Source organism: Aspergillus pseudoviridinutans, assembly GCF_018340605.1.
Source record: "Aspergillus pseudoviridinutans IFM 55266 DNA, scaffold_2, whole genome shotgun sequence".
Taxonomy (NCBI): Eukaryota; Fungi; Ascomycota; class Eurotiomycetes; order Eurotiales; family Aspergillaceae; genus Aspergillus; species Aspergillus pseudoviridinutans.
The window spans coordinates 3,147,473-3,159,901 of NW_025091282.1; the positions used below are offsets into that span (position 1 = coordinate 3,147,473).

The 12,429-nt window shown below is 54.5% G+C and overlaps 4 protein-coding genes across 4 annotated transcripts; 1 reads left to right on the plus strand and 3 right to left on the minus strand.

Annotated features, from left to right (window-relative positions):
* Positions 1 to 306: 306 nt before the first annotated feature.
* Positions 307 to 3,222, plus strand: Asppvi_003161 (M28 family metallopeptidase; the record flags this gene model as incomplete). Its single annotated transcript, XM_043299133.1, has 1 exon — positions 307 to 3,222. One exon carries the CDS (start codon positions 307 to 309, stop codon positions 3,220 to 3,222), a length of 2,916 nt encoding a protein of 971 aa, XP_043155068.1.
* Positions 3,223 to 3,753: 531 nt separating this feature from the next.
* On the minus strand, positions 3,754 to 4,932 carry Asppvi_003162 (uncharacterized protein; the record flags this gene model as incomplete). Its single annotated transcript, XM_043299134.1, has 1 exon — positions 3,754 to 4,932. One exon carries the CDS (start codon positions 4,930 to 4,932, stop codon positions 3,754 to 3,756), a length of 1,179 nt encoding a protein of 392 aa, XP_043155069.1.
* Positions 4,933 to 6,996: 2,064 nt separating this feature from the next.
* Positions 6,997 to 7,628, minus strand: nut2 (mediator complex subunit NUT2; the record flags this gene model as incomplete). Its single annotated transcript, XM_043299135.1, has 3 exons — positions 6,997 to 7,384; positions 7,452 to 7,548; positions 7,598 to 7,628. 3 exons carry the CDS (start codon positions 7,626 to 7,628, stop codon positions 6,997 to 6,999), a joined length of 516 nt encoding a protein of 171 aa, XP_043155070.1.
* A 243-nt stretch (positions 7,629 to 7,871) lies between these two features.
* On the minus strand, positions 7,872 to 10,993 carry Asppvi_003164 (putative serine/threonine protein kinase; the record flags this gene model as incomplete). The annotated part of the gene is made up of 3 exons (XM_043299136.1): positions 7,872 to 9,878; positions 9,941 to 10,038; positions 10,087 to 10,993. The coding sequence occupies 3 exons, from the start codon at positions 10,991 to 10,993 to the stop codon at positions 7,872 to 7,874; spliced, it is 3,012 nt and encodes a 1,003-aa protein (XP_043155071.1).
* Between the last annotated feature and the right edge of the window lie 1,436 nt (positions 10,994 to 12,429).

Here is a 12,429-nt window from a genome sequence, read left to right on the forward strand (position 1 = left end):
ACGTATCTCTACAGTGTCTCATCGCATCAATACATCAAATTGCTCTAGTTAATTCATTGCTTTATTGAACACATTTTCTCATCATTGCGCTACATCATTCAGATTGATGAGATTCTGGTTTGCCCTGCTGCACGTCTACATAGTACGGGCTTTGCGGAGTATTGCATACCGCTTCCCCGCTCTCCGCTATTCGAGCGCGTCCACCTCAACCTCCGATCATTCCTAGCTGTACCTGGGTTCCGAATCCCAGTCGCAGCGAGACAGTTGAGGCAGAAGCGACTGGTTTTGTTCAAACCAGTGTATCCGATGGCCCGTCCTTCGCTTTCACGATCCAATCCCCTCGGATTCACACCATGGCCCGTCACCGTGATCACGGCGGTCGTGTACCTTGCGCTAGTGGTGCCATTACTGGTCGTCCATCATATTGTGCCTTCAGCTCCCAGCTCGAGCCCGAATGGACTAAATCTCACCGAAGCCTGGGCTGATCTGCAGGTACTCACGAACGGATTTCACCCGTACAACTCGCACCGCAACGATGAGGTGCACGACTGGCTTCTGAAACGGATCCACGAGCTTATCGACAGCGCACCGCCCGCGAGCGAGTATGAATCGGTCGACGAGGAGAAGCCAGACGTCTTTGTCTTTGACGATACGCAGTCGAACCTCAGTTTCTCCGGCCGCGACTCCGGCCTCGGGGTGTATTTCGAAAGCACCAATATCATGGTGTATATCCGTGGTTGGGAAGAGGAACCGGAGCGCTGGTGGGAAGACCCGCACGGCCGGCCGGCGGGCAAGGGCGGCGTTCTGGTGAATGCACACTATGACAGCGTGTCGACGGGATACGGGGCCACCGATAACGGAGTAGGCGTTGTCTCGTGCCTCCAGCTGATCAAGTACTTCACCACGCCCGGGCATGTGCCGCGGCGCGGGCTGGTGGTGCTCTTCAATAACGGGGAGGAGGATTTCCTGAACGGCGCGCGGGTGTACAGCCAGCATCCCATCTCGCAGCTGCCGCATACGTTTCTGAACCTGGAGGGAGCGGGCGCGGGCGGGCGGGCGACGCTGTTCCGGAGCTCGGACGCGGAGGTCACGAAGCCGTACATGCGGACCCCGCATCCGTTTGGATCGGTGTTGAGCGCGAACGGGTTCGAGGCGGGCCTGATCAGCAGCCAGACGGACTATGTGGTCTTTGACGGCGATCTGGGCCTGCGCGGCCTGGATGTCGCGTTTATGGAGCCCCGCGCTCGGTACCATACGGACCAGGACGATGCGCGGCATACGAGCTTGAATTCCGTGTGGCATATGCTGTCGGCCGCCGTGGCCACGACGGAGGGGCTAGTCTCGGACGCCAGCGGCCGGTTTGAAGGGCTGCCGCGCGAGGATGGTCGCATTGCCAGCGGATCTGGGCCGAGGGGCGTGTGGTTCGATTTGTTCGGGAGCACCTTTGTCATCTTCGAGCTGCACACTCTGTTTGCGCTGTCGGTGACGTTGCTGATCGTTGCGCCGCTCGTTCTGCTGGTGACGAGCATCGCGCTGACTMGCGCGGACAAGATGTACCTGTTCCGGTCGTCGGCGTCCCCGGAGGACGGCGACGGCAGCGAGAAGGTGCCCTTGCAGGGGGTTCGGGGCTTCTTCCGGTTCCCCTTTCTGCTGGTGATCCCCACGGCGGTGACGGTGGGTCTGGCGTATCTGGTCACCAAATTCAATCCGTACATCATCCACAGCAGCGAGTATGCCGTCTGGAGCATGATGGTATCCGCCTGGGTCTTTCTGGCGTGGTTCGTCTCGCGCGTAGCGGACTTTGCGCGGCCGTCGGCGTTTCACCGCGTGTACACGCTGACCTGGCTGTTTCTCGTGGAGTGGGTGTTGCTGGTCATTGCCACGGTCTACGAGAACAAGTACGGCCTGGCTGGGGGCTATTTTGTCTTTTTTGCGTTTGCGGGCACGTTCCTTGCGACGTGGATCTCGTATCTGGAGCTGTTTGCTCTACCGCGCAAGTCCGAGTACACGATTCAGCTTGTGCTGCCCTCCCGGCGGGCCAGTAGCCACGGCAGTCGGCTGGGCACGGCCTCTGGCGAGGATGTGGAAGAAGGCGAGGACGAGGATGACGAGGGCACCGCGGCGGAGGCCACGGAGACGACCTCTTTGCTGCGCGGACAACGCACCACCTTTGCCAACTACGTCCGGGTGACGGGCGACTATCTTCGCGACGACGACGACGAGCCGCGCCAGCCCAACCTATACGGGCACGAGCAGGCCTGGAGCATCCACTTGCCAAAATGGGTCTGGGTGCTGCAGTTTCTGTTGACCGCACCGCTCGTCCTGATCTTCGTGGGACCTCTCGCGCTGCTGCTTACGTCCGCCCTGCGCCAGACCGGCCAGGACGGCAGCTCCTCGCTCTTGATTTACATTGCCATTGCCGCGCTCACGACCCTGCTCTTCATGCCGCTTCTCCCGTTTATCCACCGATACACGCACCACATCCCGATTTTCCTGCTGTTGGTGTTCGCCGGCACCCTGGTCTACAACCTCGTTGCCTTCCCCTTCTCCCCGGCGAACCGGCTCAAGCTGTTCTTCATCCAGGAGGTCGACCTCGACACGGGCGTCAACCACGCCTCCCTAAGCGGCGCATACCCCTTCGTCCACGACGTCGCCAGCTCCCTCCCCAGCACCGCCGGCCAAAACATCACCTGCGATTTGGATCTGCTCCGACCCAAATGTTTCTGGCCTGGGATTGCCCCGCAGGTAGTCCAGTCTCAGCGTCAGCCTCAGTTTCAGTCTGAAGCATCAAAGATGAAAGACTGGCTCTCATACAACGTCACCCAATCTGACCGCGAGCCAAAAGCCCAGTTCAACATTTCCGGCCGCAATACCCGCGCCTGCAAACTCGTCTTCGACAGACCCGTTGTGGATTTCACGGTCGCGGACTCGGCGTATGACCCGCGCTTCCCGCATGTTTCTCCGGACGGCACAAAGGAGATCCGGCTCTGGAGTCGCGAGTGGGGACATACCTGGACTGTGGATGTGGAGTGGTCTGAAACTGATGAATCCGATGAAAAAGGGCTCGGGCTGAGTGGGAGGGTGGTCTGTCTCTGGAGCGATGGGAATACAGCGGGAGTGATTCCGGCGCTGGACGAGGTGAGACGGTATGTTCCTGTCTGGGTGGGGGTGAGTAAACTGTCCGATGGGCTTGTGGAGGGGAGTCGACGTTTTCAGATATAATTGCGGAGTGAAGCGAGCATGTCTTATGATTTGTGATTGCATCTATATCTTATCTAATGGGGATCGTCTATCTGCTATGAGTTGAGGAATGATCGCGTTGTATTGACTTGAGTATTGACTTGACTCTGTTGTAATTGCGTATGCGCATGGCTTAATTAGGGTGTAGATCAAGTAAATTTTATATTCAGTATGTTATGTACAGTATATGCCAGAAGCTGAACTGCCCTTAAGCTAGCACAGTCTGGCTACGTCAGTGTTCACAGTGGACTGTGGACGTGGACTGGACCTGTATTTCAGGGGACCGAATATGGTTCAGGGTCGGGATGACGTTGGGGTATCCAGGAACCATGGAACGGACCTGTAATTGTGGAGAACATCAAGTATGAATTGTTGAATTCCTCCGTATCATTCGATACAATCAACTAGAACAGTTGAGATGGATAAATGATATGATATGATATGAATGACGTGACTCGTGACTCATTATTCGTTTGTTGAAGGGTCGAGACTCGAAAGGAGGAGAGGACCAGATCAACCCGGTTTATCGGGCGCTGGCCCACTGATGCTATTTTGCTGTTTATGCAGCGAACCCGTGAAATCGAGCGGACTCACGTCGCGCTGGGTCTCGCCGCTCCAAGACTGCGAGATCTCGGAGTGGCCGGTCGCCTGGTCTGGGATCGAGGGGGGTGCGTTCTCCGAGTGCTCGAACATGGCGATGGAGATGTCGTCCGAGTCCATCCAGGGGTGGGAGCGGCGGCCGGCGTTTGCGGAGGCGGATGCGGGGGCAATAGCGTGCGTGAGGTCGGATGTGACGCGGGTTGCGTCGACGAAGTCGGGGAAGTGGTATTCGGGGTGGGAGTAGCTGGTGGTGTGAGGGTGGTGGAGGTGGCAGTTGTCGACGCCGATCGGGTCCGATTTCCAGACATGGTTGTGGACGAGGTAGACGAGTTTACCGAGGACGGCGAACTCGAGCTTGAGCTTGATGCTGTAGATGACGCCCTTGAGCATGGTCTCCATGATGTACTTGTTCATGTACTCGACGACGAGCAGGCCGAGGTCCATGACGATGATGATGAGGTTGATGGCGACGAGCTGGTACATGATCTTGCGCTTGCCGCGGTCCGGGTCGAGGCGCAGCATGCGGATGGTTTCCCAGATGTAGAGGGCCGAGATGATGAGTTCCTGCAGACAGAAGCCGGTCATCTGGATCTTTTCCATCACGTTGTAGCCGCGGATGTAGGCCGCGGCGGCGGCGGGGCCGGCCATGTTGGAGCCGTAGGTCAGCACGGTGGTGGGGACGTGGAAGATGACAGCATCGACGAGGATCATGGTGAGGACGCGGCGCAGGATGCGTGGGTTGCGCACGACCAGATGCAGGCGCGAGTAGAGGACGATGGACTGGCCGGTGACCATGCACCACCAGCCGATGGTGATGAAGGTGACGGACAGCCAGGTCTGGTCGGTCAACTGGAAGAACTTGAGGAGAAAGCCGATCGAGTAGGGGAGGAGCCCAATGGACGAGGAAATGAGCAAGCTCCAGAAGTAGGTGCCATGATACTTGCTAAAGGTGACGAAGACGAGAACGACGAGCTCGATGGCATTGTACCAGGTGATTCCCGCCAGAGTCGCCATGGTGATTTTCATCGCCAGGCTATCGCCTGTATATCCCCCGGTGATGCCATCTCCAGGAGCTCGTGTCCCATGGGGCATGCTGTAGATCTAGGTAAGAGGGATATGAGGCATGCTGTGTTGAAGTTGTTGAACTTGTTGCAACTGGGATTGAAGCCAGGAGGAGAAAGGGAAAAGAGAGGTACTKGGGAGAGAAATGAATATAAGAGCAGTCAGGTGAGGAAGGGTCAAGATGAATCTAATAAGTATTAGTAGCGCCTCGTACCAAGAACAGCATCATTATTATTAGTGGAAGTCTTATAGACGTGGGGAGAAACCGGGGCTGTACACACACACCGTATTATTGTCATTATTAGATATTATTAGCGCTGTCACGGTGATTTATTATCGTTACCACCAGTACGGAGTACTTTATGATTAAGAGAATGAGACCAATAATAATTGAATGATATATCGAGAGACCGATATACCCCGAAGCACGATAATATGACTGGTCCAGTCGGTAATATTTAGGATGGTGTACCTTACTCTTAGTTCAAGATCCGTGGATATTCTCAACTGTCAATAGCTCCATAGCCAAAATCAGATGAGATCATGATTCCAAGTCTGATCGATAGACAGGAGTCAAACAGGAGGGAGAACGAAATCTATCTAGTGCCACTCAGCTTACTGTTTGATCAGCGTTACTCAGCCCAGGGCAGATTTCCAATCCAACGTGGTTGGCCAAATCGGTTAACTCGACTCGAACGATCGGGTAATAAAATACGCAGGACATCTTCAAATGAGACTTGGACATAATGGACTAGACTATGGCTTTGCCCGCAAGTGATAGTGATAGTGTCGTGTGCACTTGACAGCATACTCCCCCTTGGGTATAGACGACGGCGATCTGTGATTCATTATTACTTGCCAAGTCTCTAACCTGTGCTGGATTTCTCCACGAAGAAGACCCTGGTCTTGTCTCTGATCTGTCGGTCCAGTTTAGGATTGACTCTCGTACTCAATCCTCCGGAATATCTCCGTACCTCGACTGATTTACCTCAGTCAATGATATACGACGGGACTGGCTCTGCGAGTCTGTGTATTGATCGTTGCTGGCAAGTGGACCTCTCAAGCTAGTCCTCGTGGGTCATCGCAAAGGACACAGTAATGACCGTGCGAGCCATGACTTCATCTAGTTGACTACTACCTTCTTCCTGGTCAATACTATGTATCGACACCTGAATCCTGACCAGTCGAAACCACCCAACGTCCCGTGTTCTCTGATTGGGAAGAGTCACTTTCTGGGAATCTTGCGGTGTGCTTGTGCCGACCTCAGCTTGTACCCTAGTTGTTAGTCAGATACCGCATGCGCGGTAGGTGGCTACCTGTCTACTGACAAGCATTTCTACTTCTCTACCTCTGCTCTACCAACCTCCAGAACGAGATTACTCTGATTCACCCCGTACTCCACACTCTCTACCCAAAGTATAAGGTTGACTGATTGACATCATCGGCTCAGCGTCCGTGTCGTTCCTTAACTCCCCGAGGACACAAAGTCTAATCTTATTGCCTGTAGTTTGAACGTTACACGGCGAGGCCTCGAATAATATTATCAGATGTTCTCCGGTGTCGTAGAGGGATACTACTATTATTCCGGCCCACCGCTAAGGACCATATCATATCCCTTGCTCCAGACATGCTGAGCCAAAACGGAAACATTCTCGATCTCAAGCTCAATCTCAATATTAGTGACCAGCACGTGTCGGCGCAAGGAGACTTCATAATTGAATGGAATGCTACGTCTCCTTGCTCGACTGCCTTGTCTTCCCTTGGCACAGACAGTAACGGCAACCTCCCCGAGGGGATCGCCGAATCCTTCGCCTGTCTTAGTTCCAGCTACTACTGGCATGAGAAACACCGGCGATCCAAACTGTCGGAGTTTGTGTCTCATTAAACAAATGGGATATCTCTATGTGCTTCGTACTCCGTAGATAGTGTACATTACCCCTGACCTGAGGCATGCCCAAACTCCAACCTAAACACAATCAAATCGCTCCTAACGCCTCGCCATGGCCCATATCCCTGTCGCAATTCACTTTCAAACTCCGTAATTCAACCCAACCAGAAGCCAAACAAAGACACAACCGTCCCCCTTTACCGTCATTATTGACCTTGAGACTCTCCCCCAGTAGCAGCAAGCACCCTCTCCACCTCCCCCCTACACTCGGGCATCGCACTCCTCATCTCCCTAGCAAGCACATCCCGGAAGCTCGCAAACGCCTCCTTCTTCCCCTTCAGATCCTGGTTCCCGCGCTGCACCAGCTCCACGAATTCCCGCGTGTAGATGTCCGGGTTGCGCGCCGCGTCGACGTAGTCGATAATCTCGGGGGGCAGTTGGAGGTCGCGGAGGAGGGGGTCGTCTATTCTTGTTTCGGCGGTGTCTTTTTCCCTTTCCTCCTGCTTTTCCTTCTGCTCTTCGTTTTGCTCCTGCTCCTGGGGCTGGGGTTTGGTGTGTGTGGAGAGGGTGGAGAGCGCGAGGGTGAGGTTTTTTCTGTTGCATGCATCGCATCAGTATCAGATTATAGTATCTAAGGAAAGGTGAGGTGATGGGAGTGTACATTTTTCTGACGAGCTCGGTTTGAGTCTCTGGGCCTAGGTAGCCGTGGACGGCGGACTGGATCTCGAAGAGGTGTTGGATTACCTCTTTGAGGTCGTCTGTTGTTTGGTCAGAATTGTCCACTCTAAAACGGGGTGTGTAGCGTACCATCCACGGTGCTTAATGTGATTGGGGCCATCTTGCTGTAGATAGTGGCTAAGATGGACATGGATTTATTTGACTTGAACTGTATCTCTGTAATGGCAGCAGGCGGAGACCTACTGCGGGGCGGCACTAACCCTTTGTGGTAATTCTAACTACCGCTGCTTCAATAATGGACAAAATAAGGACGAGCAACTTTTGCTTCGATATGTTCATCTAAATCAATATGTATATATGATATTAATTAGGCCAAAATGCAAGGCCAAGTCTACGCGCACAATTATACCTCCTTGGTCCTCAGACCAGCAAACTTCGGTATCTCAATCTCCGTTTCGACCATCTCCAGTCCAGACAGACTGGGAAACCGTCGACTGAAGCTGGCCTCCCAGTCTTCACCCGGGCTGCTCGGTGTCGCCTGCGCCGTCGGGCTGCGCTCCTCCCCGGAGGACCGACCCATGTCCGGCCCACCCACACGAAGCCCTTTCGGCTTGGGAGGCGCCGTCGGCCGCGATCCCGTGCGTGCTGTCTCCTGCCTGGAAGCGCTCGCCGGTCTTCCAGACGGCTGTTCTTGAGCCGAGTACGTGGCTCCGCCCCGTGTGCCTGGCCGCGACACCGGTCGGCCCTCCGTCTGCTTCGCCTGCAAAGCAGCAGCACTCGACTCGTCTGTGTACCGCCCATAGCCCGTCGCCGTTTTCTGAGGTGGAGGCTTGTTGCTCTGCCCGAGCAGTGTCTGCACCCTGTTTTTAATCGCCGACGACCTGGGCCCGTCAGTTCCCACCACTCGGGCCCCTCCCTCTCCTTGTTCCGCAACCCGGCGCCGGTACTCGGCCGCTGCCGCCGCCACTCGCTTCTCCTCCTGCGAAAGCCGCCGGCGCTCGAGCTCGCGCCGCATCTCCGGGGATATATCCTCGTTGCTCTCATCGCCACTCAATTCCGCCGCATAGTCGGGCACTTCCGATGTTGTCACAGAGGGCAATGGCTTCGCTTCTTCCTCCGCGGTGGAAGACGGCGATTTGTCCGGATTGCTCTGCTCGAAGCGGCGGAAAGCGTCGCCAAACCGACCGGCAAATAACGTCTTGGTGCCGGAAAGGGACAGCGTGGAAAGACTCGTGCGCTTACTGTGCTTGTGGCTACCACTGTACCGCTTCTCACGCTTCCGGTTCAGTTCCTCTTCTCTGGCACGCAAGAAGTCCACATCCGACGAGATATTGGCCCGTTCGGACATGTCTATGTCCGTGCGTGCGTGCTGCAGCGGCGCGCCGCCGTCGTACATCGGTCTGCTCAGGTCCAGAGATGACCGAGCGCTCTCAGATCCCCGCGAGAACTCGAGCCTGGATCCGGTATGGACAGAGACCGGGCGCACCTTGCCGTTGGCCGACTTGGACCGGCCCATGGGACCACCGGCGTCCAGATTCGGTCGCACCCCGTCCAACGAGGGCCGTGACGATGCAGATGACAGCGAGGACAACTTGTCGAAGGAGGTCTTGGGATGTGGCTCCAGTTTCGTCGATGAAGTTGGAGGCGAGGGCGCCTTGTTGGGTCTCACAGACTTTTGATCCGCCTCAGCCAACAAAGACGGATTGGCCGGCTGGCGGTGATGATCGGACGAAGGAAACCTGTAAATATTACGGCTGGATGGTTTCGTCTCTGCAATCCCTGGCGTGGTTGGAGGCGAGGTCATTGTCCCGGTCGACACCATGGTGGGTCGCTGGGGAACAGGTTGGTACAATGGAGCCTGCTGCGACGGTTGCTCTTGAACATGTCGCGGCGGCTCGATAGGCTTTGATTCCACCGAAGACGTCTGAGGTCGCTGGCTGGCCGATCGTTCTTCATTCTGCGGCGAGGGCCGCTTCGCAAAGGCGTCGTCCGCAAGAGCATTTGTGAGTCTCCGCGCAAGATCTTCGTCCTCCGACTTCTTCTCTGGGACGGTCGGCTCAAAGTCGAACTTGTCCTTGTCCTCATTCAAAATCTGGAACTGATCAAGCGACGGGAAGCGATTCGAAAACTCCTCGATGGAGTTTCGCGACTTGTGGCCACTGCCGTCCAGAGCAGCAAAGGGGTCTGTGGAAGAACCACCGCGGAAGGGAGACGGGCTTGCTTTCGCCGAGTTGTGCTGAGAATGATCCGGTCTGGTCGGACGTCCTCGACGCATCGGTGCGATTTCGGGAATAATTTGGGTTTCCTGGACAGGCGGGGAGAACACCGCTCCCACCTGAGGTGCTTCCACCGGGGAAGGGGGAAGTTCCTGATAACGACGAGCTTCCGAAACAGAGCGACTGGCATATATCTAAGGTAAAAAAGACGTGAGATTTCTGAACTCCTTTTTGGGCGGTAGAGCAGCCTGCTTACATCGCGAATAGGAACTTCCTTTCCTTGCATGCTGCATACTTCGCGCACTACCTCATAGATAGTAGGGCGCTTCTGGGGATTCTCCTTCAGCATCCACGCTAGTTGCTGTCAGTATTTTGCGTAATCAAACACACATGGCAACTCACCGATGAGCGCTTTCAGACGATCCGAGAATGGAGGATATGAATGGAACTTGTAGGTCGCATTCAGAATGGCCATTTGGCCGACCTCTTCGAACGGCGTAGTGTAATAGCACAGCTTGTATAACAGAACTCCTAGCGCCCAGATATCACTCTTCTCGTCGATCGGCTGTTTGCGGTAGACATCAATCATCTCGGGGCTTCGATACTGCAGCGTCGTGTGTCGTTGAACATCATCCTCAATCAAACGACCCTCAGCAGCCGAAGTCGCAGCCGGGCGAGGTGGAGCTGCAGAGCCAAAGTCGCAGAGTTTATACAGAGGGGTATTTCCCTGGAAGGAGATGAGGACATTCTCGACCTTGAGATCGCGGTGCAGCAAAGGGGGCTTGAGATAGTGCATGCAGGCCACCCCCTCCGCCACATCCGAAAAGATCTTGATGATTTCCGGCTCTGTCAGCCGGTTCTGCAAGCGTGTGTTCATAAAATCAATCAGACCTCCCCCGGAGCAAAACTCCATCAGCAAAAACACCTCGTACCCACCCCCTCTCAGCTGGGACGCATGGGAATCGATGTACTTGACGATGTGTCGGTGACCTTTCAGTTTCTTCATCGTCTCGACCTCCGTCCGCATATTCGCCAATGCAGCCTTATCGGGGACCGCAACCCGCTTCAAGACTGCTCTATCGGAGCCATCGATGGGCTGGGAAAGTCGCACGACGTAGACATGGGCAAAACCACCCTCCGAGAGGTATTTCTCAACCACAACTCGATGGCTGCCGACCTGAACCTTGGTCCCCGGTAGGAAGGTGCCTGCTGGAGCAGTGACAGCCGCAACCGGGTTGAAGGTCTGTATAGGCCGGGGAGGAGCGGCGTGAGACTGGTAGGTTTGGGTAGGGGGATGGTAGGAGGACATGATGGACTGAGAGCCCTCGGAAGGGCGAGTGTCGATACGGCCAAACTGCGTAATCTATCGTCGCTGCATAGAGGACGAGACGAGGAGGCAACGAGAGAAATAGATCTTGGTTCAGCGTGGAAGCAGACCAATCTACAATGAGGACAGTTGGCGGGGAGGCGGAGAAGCGATGTGAGGCGGTACCTGACTGCCCCCACTGGAAAAAGGGCAGTGATTCGATAGGGTGTACTCCGTAGTAGGGGGGTGTAGGATAGTCAAGAAGATGGAGACGCTGACAAGCAAATCTTGGTCCAAGAGAACCTCGACTGACCAGCAGCAGCAGTGCCAGTGAATAACTAACAGTACTCCGTAGTAACTAAAGACCTCCGTAGGTACCTAGGCAGCGGTGGATGATGGTGGAGGTTGAATCTAACCGTTTTGAGAGGTTGGTTGGCAAGCGGCTCCCATTTCCCCCGACCGCCACTACTCATCACTATCTACAAGTGCTATTGGAAGTTCTCGAGTTGGTGTCATATCTCTGAATCATCTCCCTATGTGTTTACCAGCTGGCAGTTTTTCGTCTATCATTTCTTGAAGATCCCTTGTAGTAACTGGACGTAGTGACTATGTCTCGCAATCCTCATGATCATCAGGCACCATCGCCAGCTGATCATGGGATTCGCCGGCCATCCTCCGACCGACCCCGATGATGCTAACTTGACCTCGAACATAGTCCACGTTCCTTGACTGATCGATCGGAGAGGATATCTACCTACTGGAGAGCCCAATGGCATACCATGTTCTCGAGATCACTTGCTCAATGCTCCGCTGTTTCTATGCTTCGAGTGATAGTCGAATGGTCAACTTTTTGCCGTGAAACGCGTTTAAAAGCAGCATAGGGCCTCAAGCAGAACATACACAGATAACTATGCTTGGAGATCTTGTTAGTGCCATGGAAATTCCCAACAAAGCTCAGTCCAGAGGAGATTGCTTAGAATACGGAAAATCAGCATCAAGAAGCGACAGATTCTCCGCCCGTGCATGCAGGCATAAGATTATGTAAGGTATCTTTGTACAGAAATCTATGCCGATGTCTTCAGCCAATCAACAACCAGTAATGACAGACGAACCATCGCCAAATGGAGGAATTTCAAAACAAACAAAGTCGTAGCACCGTTATTGACTGCCAAAGAATGCGCCAATCGTCAGAGCCAGCACATTCTTCGGAGATCTCCTGGTTAAGCTTGATTGTAAAAGTTATTATATCAGAGACATGAGGATTCTTTCATGAGTTTATTCGAAGTTGAATCTCGATAAAGAAATGCATGAATGGCATTGTGGTTCACTAATGGAGCGGTTGCTTGGTCATGGCGTCCTGGTTCCATCTAGACCTTAGACTGCGCGCCGATGAAGAGGTCTCTTATTATTCAGGTTCAATAAGTTGAAGCATCCCTATC